The sequence below is a fragment of the Cibotium barometz genome, chromosome 35 (genome assembly GCF_041138505.1).
Source record: "Cibotium barometz isolate CiBa-2024 chromosome 35, ASM4113850v1, whole genome shotgun sequence".
Taxonomy (NCBI): Eukaryota; Viridiplantae; Streptophyta; class Polypodiopsida; order Cyatheales; family Cibotiaceae; genus Cibotium; species Cibotium barometz.
This window is the reverse complement of record NC_141080.1, coordinates 23,925,156-23,939,362: the sequence shown is the minus strand read 5'-3', so window position 1 is coordinate 23,939,362 and position 14,207 is coordinate 23,925,156. Positions and strand designations below refer to the sequence as shown.

General features: G+C 42.4%; 1 protein-coding gene across 2 annotated transcripts; it reads left to right on the top strand.

Moving 5' to 3' along the window:
* The first annotated feature begins 10,726 nt into the window (after positions 1–10,726).
* Positions 10,727–13,775, top strand: LOC147618257 (uncharacterized). Of its 2 annotated transcripts, none has more exons than XM_086775119.1 (5): positions 10,727–11,627; positions 11,802–11,875; positions 11,999–12,448; positions 12,521–12,932; positions 13,034–13,775. In XM_086775119.1, the coding sequence occupies exons 1-5, from the start codon at positions 10,790–10,792 to the stop codon at positions 13,564–13,566; spliced, it is 2,307 nt and encodes a 768-aa protein (XP_086631245.1). In that variant the 5' UTR covers positions 10,727–10,789; the 3' UTR covers positions 13,567–13,775. The 2 variants fall into 2 exon arrangements, with proteins under 2 accessions (XP_086631245.1, XP_086631246.1); XM_086775120.1 differs by having other exon boundaries at positions 10,728–11,627; positions 12,527–12,932.
* The last annotated feature ends 432 nt before the right edge of the window (positions 13,776–14,207 follow it).

The following is a 14,207-nucleotide window of genomic DNA, read 5'->3' as shown; positions in this document are numbered from 1 at the left end:
CATAGTCATCTGGGTCATCTGGTTGCATTGACCGCCCAACTATGAGATTCAGTCATTTGGGCTATCTGGTCGCAATGACTGCTCGACTGCGAAATCCAAGACAGTCATCTAGGCCATCTGGTCGCAATGACCGCTTGAATGCAAAGTCCAAAATATTTGGCATTGCTATCCAATGGGTCTTCTGGCATCCTCCCATATACAAATCTGGCTCCTTGGGCTTTCCGGCATCGTTGCTACCCAAACTAGAGTATATCCAACTAACCATTACAGAAGCAAGATAATGATCAATTTCATTTCATTATAAATATATACAATGAAGAGGGTTAGGTACAATTCCCTTCCTCTTAAATCTGTCTTGATCACAAGACACTTCAAGCCTGTACTTTAAATACATCTAGACCAACTGCTTTCTCATAAACTCGAAGGATATCTAGGTAGTCCTTGAGGTACTCTTATGGCATCCATTTCGCATCCATAGGAGAATAGTTCTTAAACTTCAAGAGGAATTTCCTGACCATTGTCTTTCCTCTTTTTCTCACAGAATAGAATACAATTTCTTCCGGTTGTAAGATTTCTTCTTGTTCTTCCAACTTCTGGTGGATCCTCCAACACAGGCTTCTTTGGGGGAAGTCTTGTATATGGCTTTAATAAATTGACATGGAAGGCATTATGTATTCTCTAATGATTTGGAAGGTCCAATCAATAACATACACCATTGATCTTCTTAGTAACCTGAAAAGGTTCATAATATCTGGGGGCAAGCTTGAGTTCCTTGTGCTCCTTAGCTTTAGAATTTCTACTAAGTCTTGCTTTTTCAAATCGCAAATAAGACCAAATCCCTTCTTCAAAAGTGACCTTCCTTTTGTGCTTATTTTTTGCAGCTTTCTTTTGCTTGGCTTAAGATCTCTCAATAGCCTTTCGAACCTGTGCAAAGGCTGTATCCAAACTCGTCCACATGAAAGATCTCTTCTTTGGTCTTTAGAATGGGCAACAACAATGGTTTGCCATAAATAATCTCAAAAGGAGCTTTGTCTATTGAAGAATGAACAATGTTGTTGTAGGAAAACTCAACCAATGGCAAATATTCCTCCCATTAATCTTTTGCTTCGAGAGCATAACACTTTAGCATATCCAAAATAGTGAGGTTTGCAATCTCACTTTGTCCATCTGTTTGAGGATGATAAGCCGAAGAGAAATTCAGCTTTGTCCCCATGTTGTCAAAAAGTGCTCTCCAAAAGAAACTGGTAGTCCGAGGATCTCAATCCCCTACAATGGATTTGGGTAATCCATGATGCTTGAAAATCTGGTGATTAAACAATCTCACCATATGATCTATGCGGATGGTCTTCTTCACTGGAATGAAGTGGGCTTGCTTAATGAACCTGTCAATAATAGTCCATATTCCTTCATTTTCGAATCCTGACTTTGGCAATCCAAAGATGAAGTCCATAGCAATACTTTCCCATGGAATATTGGAAATTGGCAAAGGTTGCAATAATCATGTGGGTGTTTGTCGATCAAACTTGACCTTCTGACAAATCAAACATTCTCAAACATATTGATCGATATCCCTTCTCATGTTAGGCCAAAAGAAATGACTCTCCAAAGCCTGAGTTGTTGTCATGATACTGTGGGGAATGACATTCTTCCATTACCTTTGGCCTCAAATCTTTAGTCACACGTAAATGGGTTTGCATCATAAGGAACCCTTCCTTGATGACATAAGAGGTCACCAAGTCTCCATTCTGTAACATGTCCCAAATGTCCTTGAAATCTTCATCCGTAGCATAAAGATCTTTCATCATAGTGAAGTCCAAATGATATCCCATAGAAACTGCATGGGTCATGGGTTTTCGAGATAGAGCCTCTGCTACTCTGTTGTCTTTACCATGGGTATGCGTAATCTGAAAATGAAATTGGGCCAAGTAACTAGCCCATCTTATATGCTTTTCTGATATCTTAAGTTGAGACATGAAATACCTAAGACTTTAATGATCCTCCTTGATAACAAACTCAACACCCATAAGATAGTGTTTCTAGATCTTTAAAGCATGAATGATAGCCATCAATTCTTTCTCATATGTGGGTGCTGTCTTTTCGCCTCCTTGAAGTCTTTGACTCTCATAGGCCACGGCATGGCCCTCTTGGTTCAAGACTGCTCCAATGCAATCTCCTGAGGCATCACACTCTACCAAAAATGACTTCAATAAATCTAGAATAATCAATACTGGTCCTTTGCTAGCATAAAACTTTAATGCTTCAAAGGATTCTTTTTCAGCTTTGGCCCATTGAAATCCCACAGCTTTCTTTGTTAAATCATGTAGTGGACATGCTACCACGGCAAACCACTTGATGAATTTCCTATAGTATGAACATAAGCCAAGAAAACTTAGAACTGCATGCACACCAGTCAATTCTGGCCATTCCACAATAGCCTTGACTTTTTTTGGGTCCATCTTGACCTGGACACTATATGGCCCAAGTAGTGAATCTCTGACAAAAAGAACTCACTCTTCTTGCCATTCACATACACCTTGTGCTTTCGCAATTCCTGAAATACCATATCCAAGTGTTTTCGATGCTCTTCTTCATTCTTTGAATGCACAATAATGTTATCAAAGAGAAAGTAGCTGCAAACTTTCTATGTGCTCAAAATATTCTTTCCATCATTCGGTTGAAAGTGGCTAGGGCATTGGTAAGGCGAAAAGGCATCACCAGATACTCATAGAGTCCAAAGGTTGTCCTGAATGCGGTCTTGTGAATATCCTCTGGAACAATCCTGACTTGATGGTAAGCACTCTTCAAGTCGATCTTCAAGTCGATCCTGCTAAAGATAGTGGCTTCATCCAATCTATATGTTGAGAAGTGTAGTGCCGTAGAGCACAAGGAAGAGGTAGGGAGTGAGATAAGTATCCAAGAAAGTGCAAAGCATAGCATGCAACCACATGAGCAAAGGGATTTATCCCACATTGTTGTACAAGACCAAGGGTGTACCTCCTCATATAAAAGGGGGCCATTTCAAGCAATGAAATATATCACTTGCACACATCTTAAGTCTCTCTATGAGTACAAGTCTTAATCTTGTAACCTAATTGTGCTTAAGTCTATTACACACACTCATCATCATGAGTAAGCTTAGATTACACCCACCTTAGATTAATCCTACACTAATCACATTAGATTAGTATAAGATTAGTACTAATCATCTTGCTCATGCACAAGTTGCCCATGGATTTCAACATGGTGCTCTCATTAGCACTTCTCTAGTATTATTCTTCACTAATCACATCATTAGGAGTCTTAATCTCATCTTATCTCATTCTTCCTCTTTGTGAGCCAAGCCCTCTTAGGAGAGTGTTGCTCTACCCTAGGCTAAACAAAAATCGGGCGGGTTTCATTGATTTCGCCCCCTAATTCAATCGATTTTGGCGCTAATCTTAGACTAGTTTTTTCGCTCATTCTCCACGTACGCTTTACAATAGGCCAAGCCCTACTAATTATGCCTTCCACATACCCTAAGGCATCTACAAACCAATTCTTGTGCTAAACGGTTCAATACATTGGCTGCTACGAGTGAAAAACCAGTCGCCTTAAATTTACCGAGTGCGGTCGATTTTTGAGTTTTTGAGCTGGTTATTCTTTGTGTTCCTTATCTCCTCATTAAGGGCAAAGAGTTAAAGCAAAATTCCCCTTCAATTCTTGCTCCCTCATGCTCAATTGAAGGCTCCAAGTTTTGTCTCTTAATTACTATGATTAAGCACTAGTCACTATCATTAGTATAGTATTAGCAAAATTTGGGCCAATTAAAATTCAGAATTAGAAAAATAGGGTGTAAATCCATTGTGGGAATCTCTCTCTTGCATTCAACTTCATCACATCCATTTGCATTGCTTAGTTTGAGTGGTTTTTCACTACATTGAGCTCATTTTTAGTGCATTGTTTGCAACTTAATCACCTTTATCAACCTGAAATCATCATTACATGAAAATCCAAAGTACATCACCAATCTTCTATGAGATTAGACACTACCATTGAAGCTAGAAAAAGCTCATGGTAAGACCTCACATAACATCAAGCATCACAAATATCATTAGAAGGCTCATTTTTTGGGAAAGGGACATACACACGGGCAAAGCATCTCATCACAGCATGAATGGGTACACACAAGTTCATAAGAAAAGGAAAGGTGCATTAAACACTCATTAAACACTATCATGAGCATACTCAAAGCACAAGTGCATGAGATGACCATAGCACACAACATGGCATCCACACTAAATGCATCAAAGGCACATAAGGAAATCGAGAACCAACCATCAAGTGACAACAAGAAGAATGATGTCCACACCAAAGAATCTTTCAAAGAGCCAAGAGTCAAGCCAAAGAGCAAAGACCAAGAGCTAAGAAGCAATCAACAAGGTAAAGAAGAACATGACATCAACATGTAGAAAAAAGGAAGCAACGAGGGATCTTCATCAAGCAAAAGCAAGGAGATCTCAAGCCAATAGCACTACTAAGCAACATTGAGCTACCACCATTACCCTAACACAAAATCATATGTTATAAAAGACATCAAATGAGTAGGCAAATTTGTATGTTTTGATTACACTGACCACCTATGAGTAGCTAGAGAGAACCTAGGGGGAGTGATGTAATTGTAAATCTACCCAACCATCTGAGAGTAGCCAGTTGAGTACTTAGGGGGGGTAATGATTATTGTAACTCATAGGGGTAATGAATGTTATAAATCTCGCATCCAACCACCTTGAGTAGATATGGCACCAAGGGGGCGTGTTGAGAAGTGTGGTGCCATAGACCACAAGGAAGAGGTATGGAGTGAGATGAGTTGAAACCGATAGGGGACCCGAAACAATTGAACAGACTAACACTTCAAATACGAAAGACAGAGCATCACAACACAGCGAAAGAACCTTAAATAATACAATAACACCGCATTGAGTCGGAATGGCCGGCCCTTTGTAGGAACTTCTTTATAGATAGAGAAGCTTTTACAAGATACCAAGGTGCGAGTGCACACAACACTGGATTTTCCACAAAGCCTCAGCACAAATCTTGCACATGTAAACTTCTCGTGCCAAGATACAAACACAGCACCAAAGTCCATTTGATAAACTGTCTCAAAGCAGTCCCATAATCAGCTCATAAACTGTCCATAAAACAGGTTGGTACGGAGCCCAAAACAGCCTTGAATTTCGTGCCAAATTAGCCCCGAAACAGAGCCATAAAATCAGCACTAGAAGAGCTCTCAAATCAGCCCAAAACAGTTCCAAAACTACCTAGAAAAGATTGGACCAGCCCTGTCAAACTCCAAGAGATAGCGACCAACCATGTGGCTGCCCTGGAATAAGTTGACCAGCACTATGGGAGGCCTCGAAGAAGTCGACCAGCCTAGTAGAAGTCATGGAGCAAGTCGGTGAGGTGAAATAGTCCCAGATATGCTGTACGGTCAGCACAAGAGAGAAGAGAGAGGGTGAACCGTAGTCGGCCAGTAGAGAGAAGCCTCCAAAAGGATGCACATGGCAAAAGAGAGAGAGCCAACCCTTTTAAAAAAACCAATAGGCCCAATTTGCCTTGCTTTTTCCCTTCTTCCCAAAATAGCTGGACTTTGCCCAAAATATCAACTTTATGCTTTCCTTGGCTTGTACTCTAAGTTTTGGCCCAAAAATATCAACTTTTATGCTTTTCTTGGCTTGGTGCCCAAGTTTCATCTAGGCGCCTTCTTTTGTCCACCTGTCCACGCCCAAAATAATAATATGACCAACCCTTCATGTGAAAACACTGACTTACAAATATAATAAGTCACTTTAATGATAAAATCTCATGGTGCTCATGCTGTATGGCCATCTTTCAGGCCAAACCATGCCAGTAAAGTGCTCTAGCTTTCTTCTGTGGAAAATCCTCGTTCACATCTTGGTTCCAGACAGTGTGTGAAACATTGTTCAAGACTGGCGAGAGGACCAAATTGGTGACATGAGTAGCTAAGAAAGTGCAAAGCACAGCATGCAGCCACATGAGCAAAGGGATTTATCCTACATTGTTGTACATGCCCAAGGGTGTACCTTCTCATATAAAAGGGAGCCATTTCAAGCAATGAAATATATCACGTGCACACATCTCAAGCCTCTATATGATACAAGGCCTAATCTTGTAGCCTAATTGTGCTTGAGTCTACTTCACACATTCATCATCATGAGTAAGCTTAGATTCCACCCACCTTAGATTAATTCACTCTAATCACATTAGATTAGTGTAGGATTAATTCAACACTATCTAGGATATCATCAATCCTAGAAATAGGAAACATGTTCTTTACAATGATCTTGTTAAGAGCCTTGTAATCAATACACATATGCCAAGAACCATCCTTTTTCTGAACCAATAAGATTGGGGAGCAAAAAGGTGATGAACTAGGTCGAATCAAACCCTTTTCCAAAAGCTCGGTCACTTGCTTCATAATCTCCTCTTGTTGAGCCTGACTCACTCGATAAGGAGGTCTATTAGGAGGTGAGCTTCCTGGCATGATGTCAATCTGATGATCTTCTGGTCTCTTTGGAGGTAGCTCTCCTGGAAGAGTCTCTGCAAAACAATCCTCATGAATACTTCTTTAGGAAATCTTTCCTTTCATGATCAAGAGTTGAGAGTGACTCATCACTCTCACATTCCTTAGGATCTCTTACATATATCAAGTACGCGAAAATAGATTACTTTATTGCTTTAGGAACTTGTACATGACTAATGAGTGGAATGTAATTTCACTCAACTCCTACATCAAAAGTTACATTCTTGCCCTTAAAAGGAAACCTAATCTTGTTTCCAACCCAATCAATGGCCGGGTCTATCTTCTTATGCTAGGGCATACCCAAAATTACATTACAATGTCCAACTTTGCCAACAACAACGTTCTCATGATCCACATAGTGTCCAATCTATAGGCAAAGCTTTCGCAAAATAGGAGTCACCTCCGCTGACATTCCTTCAAAAGCGGCACCTACAGTAATAGGAGTTCCAAACCTATCCGGAGGAAGGTTTATGGATTCAACCACTCAAGGATGGATTCAACCACTCGAGGATGGATGCAGTGGTGGATAGCACCACTATCGAAGTGGATAAGCACGGGTTGGTTTGCCACTTTGCTCCAAGCTTTGAAAAGTTGCCTCTTCTCTGGTGGTGTATCATCTTGATGTTGGAGTTCTTTTGGCAATCCATTATTTTGGGGTGGTTTGGCTTTTTGATTTGGTCTATCAGGACATTTTGTAGCCATGTGTCCTTTCTTTCCACATTGGAAACATTTACCTTCTTTGACATACTCCTCAAGTCGCTAGCAGGATAGCTTCTTTTGGTAAAATGGGGGTTTATCCTCATTCTTGTGCTTCTTTTCTTGTGGCTCATTCCTTGCTTGAGATCCTCCTTTGAACCTCTTCTTTTGGGAGGAATCTTGATTCTCATTCTTTGATTTTCCCACCATCCAAGGCATATGTAGAGCTTCGGCTTGCAAGGTTTTGTTTTGTGCTTCTTCCAAGGTTTTAGGCCCCGCCATATAGATTGCTTGCATAAGCTTTGGTTGCAATCCATTGACAAACTTACGCATTGCCACCATCAATGATGGGATGGGAGTATATGAGGTAAATTTCAATGAGACGGCTGAAAAATTATTAAGATATGTTGCCACGCTTTCTTCAGTCTTTTACCTCATCCCATTCCTTCTGCACATCTCCCTCGAAGTTTGCGGGAAGGAACTTCTTGTTGAACATGGTTTTGAAATCAATCCCATCTTGTACCACTTTTAGCCACCAATTCAAGGCAGCATCTTTTAAATGCATACGGACCATAAATAGTTTGGACTTTTCGGAGAAGTCCTCGCCTCCAAAGGTAGCGTCAAATTGTTTGATGCAAGATAGGGCTTTTTGGGTGTCCTGCTTTCCATAGAAGGTATCAAACTTTACGCTTTTCTCTTCCAGCTTGAAGTCCACTTTGCAGTTGAAGGCTCCTTTGCCTTCTTAGGCATGAGGAAGTTGCATCAAATAGAGCGGGTCTGGGGGCAACTTCTCTCTGTCCTCCATGAGTGATGGATTGAGTAGCCTTGGGTTCCTCTCCAATGGTAACCCCTTTAGCTCATAAGTATGCTTTCCATACCTTCAGCTTCAGTGGCCTGGTCTTTGATAAAATCTTCGAACATTTGAGCTCTTCTCGAGTCTTGTTCCTTCTTGGCTCTCCAAGCTGGGAACTCTTCATCTTGAAGATACTATTTGAACTTTTGAAAATCTTGGTATTCTACTGATGTCATGGCCGCGGTCTCATGAGAGACAGATTGGCGGCCTTGGATCCCTCCTTGATGTTCTGGGTTGGCTTTGTAGTTGTTCCCTTCTTGAGGCCCTTTGTCTCCCTCGACTCTTGACATGGTTCTGTCACCCCAGAAAATATTTCTTCAAGAGAAATCGTTGCTCTGATACCATTGTAAGCCCAACGAAGCATGCGGTAACACATTCAACCACGTGTACACTTGCACCATCCTCTCTCATCTTTCCAGCTTCTCTATGCCGGTGTGTGCTTTTTCAAGATTCTTGTCCCAATTGGGTGTAGAGACTTTTGTGGGTATTGGAGAGCATCAGACTTGATTCAGATTTTGATATTGGTACTATCCCAGTGTAAGACTCTTGTGGATCATCCTCGTGGTGAGCTCGACATCAGATATCTTGTGCCTTGACATCGACTTCAACCCGACCTCGACATCGGCACCTTTGTTTGATATTGTATTCATTCATTGTATTGGTCTTCGCTTAGAAGAGCCCGTGGATTGCTCCTGAAATAAAAGCCTGAAAAGGGAACAGAGCCTATTCCCCACTCAGCGTGGTGTACTTTGTGATACCCCTATTCCTATTTCTCTCTCCCCCTTCTCTCTCTCTATCACAAAGTACACCGCTCAGCGTGGTGTACTTTGAGATACCCCTATTCCTATTTCTCTCTCCCCCTTCTCTCTCTCTATCTATATCTCTGCAGCTCAAGGTTCTTCTCCCAAGGGGTGGTGGCGGCCTTTCTTCAATTGGCGGCAGTCCTTGAAAGGTGGCACGGGTGGCGCACGGCAGCGTTATTGGAGGCACATGCGCGCAGTCGACATTTCTGGAGGTAGCAGGTGGCGTGGGCGTTGCAGGGCAGCGCTCAACAGGGATGGCGGCGTTTTCTAAAAGCGACACAAGCATCATTGGGGATTCTGCGCTGTAGCGGAAGCAAGCGACGCTGCGCTTGCTAGTGCTGGTGAGCTACACGGGCGGCGCACGCTAGCGGAGATGGCGGAGCAAGGCACTGTCGAGGCAGAGGAACAACGGAGCAGGCGACGGTACTGCTCACAGGGCGCTACTTAGGTAGCAGGAGGCAGGGCAGCGACGACCGAAAAGGACGCTGTAGAGGCGGTTGCCTTTGGCGGAGATGGAGGAGCTAAGTGGTGTGAGGAGGTAGAGAGGGAAGATGATGATGATGATGAATCTTCAACAAGGTTACTCTTGCTCTCCACAAGGTTAAGCTCTAAAAAATTCCTATGATTCTCCATGAGGGTACAAGCTTCTTATATACTTGATGGGGGTCCCTGCTTTTGTTTTGCCTTGCTTTTGCTTTGCCTCTTTGCTTTTGCTTTTCTTTTTAAATATTATTAATAATAACCAAAGTTCTTGATTTGTGCTTTTACAGCTGCTGCCTGAAGGGCCTTGCTTTTTAGCCCTGGAGCTACTTTATGGAAAAGTGGCTTTTAGCTTTTTGATCCAATTCGATGTCCTCTTTCCAATGGTGCCCTTAGCTTTTTGGTCAACAAAGTTTGACTTTTTGCTTTTCCCTGCTTTTTGACCAAGACTGGTGCGTTTTCCAATGCAAGCTTTAGGAACCCTGTTTCCATGTGTCCATGATCATGTCCATGTGTCCGGGCTTGAGTTCTATCATGTGAAAGGAGCTTGGAGGGCCAAATAGTTACAAAATGTTTTTTTTTGTAAAATTTGTATCTCCTAAGCTCTAGCTTTGACCTTGTCCAAAACTTGCAAACCTACAAACCTAACTTGGACTTCAAAATATTCAAAATTGAAAGCCTAACCCATTATTTATTCATGAAATTTTACTTGGGGGGACATTCCTTTGAATCTTGTTATTCATAAAATTTGACTTGGAGTGGCCTTCTTTTGAAACCTAATTATTATTAAAACTCCACTTAGGGTGGTCGCCTTTTGAGACCTAATTATTCATGAAATTTTACTTGGGGTGGAAGGAATCTCCTATTCCTCTCCTAGTGGGGATTATTTATTTAGTAAGAATCCTAAGAAGCAATCATACACCCTTAAGTTGGTTGCCTGGAGGCACCTGCCTAGTGTTCTTCAAGACATTGAGTCAAGTAAGTAGAAACCTTAAGTCTAAGTGAAACCCAGTTATAAGGTTGAAAAACGTGACGAGGGATTCAGACTGAAAGTTCTTTCAATTAATTAGCATTTATATACTAATTAATCTTTCAATTTCAGCAATTCCAGCACATCGACCATCAACGTTGTAAACACTTGTTTGCCACGTGTCAAAACGTTGTCCCGTTGGCTACAACTCCAAGTTAGTCTCCAACGGCAGCCACACTTAACACTTGTCGTCACGGGAGAGCCTACAAAAATAGATGTCGCTGCTGCTGCTTTTTTCTTTGGATTTTAGAATAAATTGCTCTTAAGATTTTATTTCACGCTATTTTGGGCATAATTAGAATTATACATATAGTGTGCTCACTTTGAGCTCTCTTTGAACCGCGAGGATGCCTGCGTTTGGCTTACGTATTTCTCCCATGAATCCCTCCGGTGCAACAAACCACCCACCTCCTCCTCCTCCTCCTCCTCCTCCTCCTCCTATGCCTGCTTTTGGCGTATATCCTCCCCCCATGAATCCCTCCCTTGCAACAAACCACCCTCCTCACCCTTCTCCTCCTATGCCCGCCTTTGGGTCACATCCTCCCCCCATGAATCCTTCCCTTTCAACAAACCACCCTCCTCCTCCTATGCCCGCCTTTGGGTCACATCCTCCCCCCGTGAATCCTTCCCTTTCAACAAACCACCCTCCTCCTCCTCCTCCTCCTCCTCCCCTTAGTTCCTCCATGGCTTTATGTTTCCCTCCACCAACGTCCTTCGTGCCACCGTTCGTTCCTTTCTACCCTCAGCGACCAGGGAAGCTCAAGTCATCGACTCATCCTACAGAGTATGGGGCACACTGGAAATATGCGCCTGGGTACTATCCTCAGCAACACTACTCCCACAGTCAACGTGAGAACTGTTGGCAGACTGGTGATGGTGATGGTGATGGTGATGCTGCGTGTGGATCCTCCGGTCACACAGAACAGCCAATCATGAGCCATGGGGCTTATGATTTTTCGTCTTGGACACCCTATGGCTCCCCATGGAGCTCTCATGGTCCATGGCAAGCTCAGCATAGAGCCTTTTCTTACAGCGCCTTACCCTGGACTCATCCATCTATCTACGTCCAAAGACCCCCTGTGTATTTCCAAGCAGCGGCTCCCTCTCCACATCTGCAAAGCACAACAGTGTGGCCGTTTCACGGGACATCAAATATGACTAGCTTCATGCCACCTTCTGTCCCAGGTAGTACTGAACTGTGCCTTGTTTTTTTTTTCATGGTTCGCTTTCAGTGCACTAATTTGTGTGTAATGATCATTTATTTAGGTCGGATGTGTAAGTGTGGATTTTTTTGTTTGTCATTGCCCCTTATCTTTTACATTTAAGAGCCAAAGCTTAAATCTACACATGGAATTACAGGTTTGACTTGCAAATTGGCTGAACCTTCTCACAAACAAAGTGCAGTGGACTTAGCGGAGGCTAGCCAGTTACAGGTACATGAAGGCACACTTACTCAGAAATTATGTATCTTTAATCTAGGAGAATGATGTCAGGGTGGTGGAACAACATGCAATGCATCTCATGAGGCAAAGCCTGTCTCTTTTGTGATTGATCAGGGGACCATTGACACTTCAGCATTGAAGGCCAGCAATGTTCCTTGCATGAATGAAGGTGTGGCCACATCTGATACTGGCATGACCGATTGTGAAGTTAAACCACAACATTTGGGTGCACGAACAGCTGATTCATCTTTGCAGAGTGATGAGCAAAAACTCCACTCCACTAATGCTGAGAATGCTGAATCATCACATGAGAACACAACTTGTACAGCTAATGACTTGAGTTCAGGAGCTCTGCATACACCAAGAGGGTACAGGTCTCTTACCTCAAGCATCCATTATTTGTGCACTGTCTTGACAGACAGCCTCTGTACAGAAAACGCCAATGACTGTATAGATGTGAATACCTTAGAGACTTCAATATGCTTGCTGTCTTGTTGTCTCTTAAAGCAATCCTCTGACAGAATGTCCTACAAGCCTCTCAGGACGTCGCAGCCGAGTATTCAGGTTTGTACTCTTTGATGATCAAGTTTTTGTGAGTGTTTGCTATATATTTGTGACTGACTGAAATCTTCTTAGCCGCAGGAACAGTCTCTTAATCCGAAAGTCCGAGCCGGATTGATGGCAGTGGTGAATACACAGAACAAAGAGAGTGGTGTTTCACCAGCTGAGGCTGTGTTAATAGCCTTGTCACATGGGAAACATGCACATGGTGAACTGGTGGAGAAAGGTATGGAAGAGGCTGTCCGTGTATTTGTCGAGAAGCAATTGGAAAAACCGGTTAAAGAAATCCTGGAGTTGCAGGGCCAGCTTTTGAAGCTGCAAGAAGAGATTTCCCATGAGTGCAGTGAAAGCATGGCTGCATTGTGTCAATACAAGAGTATGCTTCAAGAGGGTCAAGATGCACTGAGTTATTACAGGTCACAGATAAGGGAGACTAAAACCGAGTTACAAGTCTTGAAGCTGTCATTAAGCAAATTTAAGAATGCAGGTATTTTTTCATTGTATATACATTAAAATTTACCTGGAGGAGTAATTAATTGCAACTCAAAGTGCTCTTTTTGATGTACTTTTTGGAGCATGGATCTGCAGATTATGAAGGGGGACTGCATGATGACTTTGGCATGGACCTGAATTCTCTATTCTCATCAAGCCATGCTTTTGAAGAGCAGCAAAAAGTGACATCTAGATTTGATCAAGATGCACACAGCTCTGTTTCAATTCCTAGTCGGATTTGTTCGTCGGACTCAGCCAAAGGTTTAGCTCACCGTCTGTCTCTCATTTCAGCAACAAGGGGAGTGTCTGATTCGGACTTGAGTGGCACGGACAACTCAAGAAGCACAGAGGGCTTGATGACTACTGACATGACACGCCACATTGCTCAGAGTTTGGAATCTGGAACACCATTTGCCAAGAGTGAAGAACAAGAAGGTTTGTTAGAGTTTTACCCTTTGCCATTGACCTCTACACCAGGAAGAGTGGAGGAAGCAAGTCTGAATGTGTTAGAAGGGAAATTCATCACTCCTCATGAAAGTGAAGCAGAATGCTCAACTGATGCAGAGGATTGTGTGACTTGCTTTGAAGCAGATGCAGAGTGGGAGTGTGTTTCAGTGCCTGGGCCATGAGATTTGGCAAGTCTTAACACTTAGTCATGTAAATACTGTCTTTTAGGTTCTCAGTGCCTCGGCCATGAGATTTTTGGAAGGTTTAACACTTTGTCATGTAAATGCTGTGTCTTTTAGAGCCAACCTCACAGGAAATTGTTTCCTTCTTATGTCAAAAGGCAATTGAAGCATAATTGGTATGAATGTTATCCTGGGAATAAAGACCCTTTTTCCAATGTGTTTGTACTTGTAATGATTTCTTCTTCTATCACCTTTGAGTGAAATTGCTTGCATATCAATCTACAAAGTCCCCGCCGCCAAGGGTTCAAATTGCGGAGCAGCATGATATAAACATTAATCTTTAGAAGCAAGCGGTGAGGAGGGTAACCACCACCCAAGTTCAAAGTGTTGAAGTACTCAATTGGATACAAAATTCTATCATTCTCAGAAGAAACAACCGAATCTGCACCGAGGTATTCTCTTTGAAGACCAGGTAATACACTGTGAAGCCTAGTTAATTAATCTCATCAACCTCTAGATTTCGTGGTGCAAGAATAGCACGGTCTTTGAAGAAGTATGCATAATCCTCCAGTCTTTGAAGATCTTTGTATACCCATTCTGTCAAACTTGTACCACTTTGCCTTCATATAGAGCCATCTCCA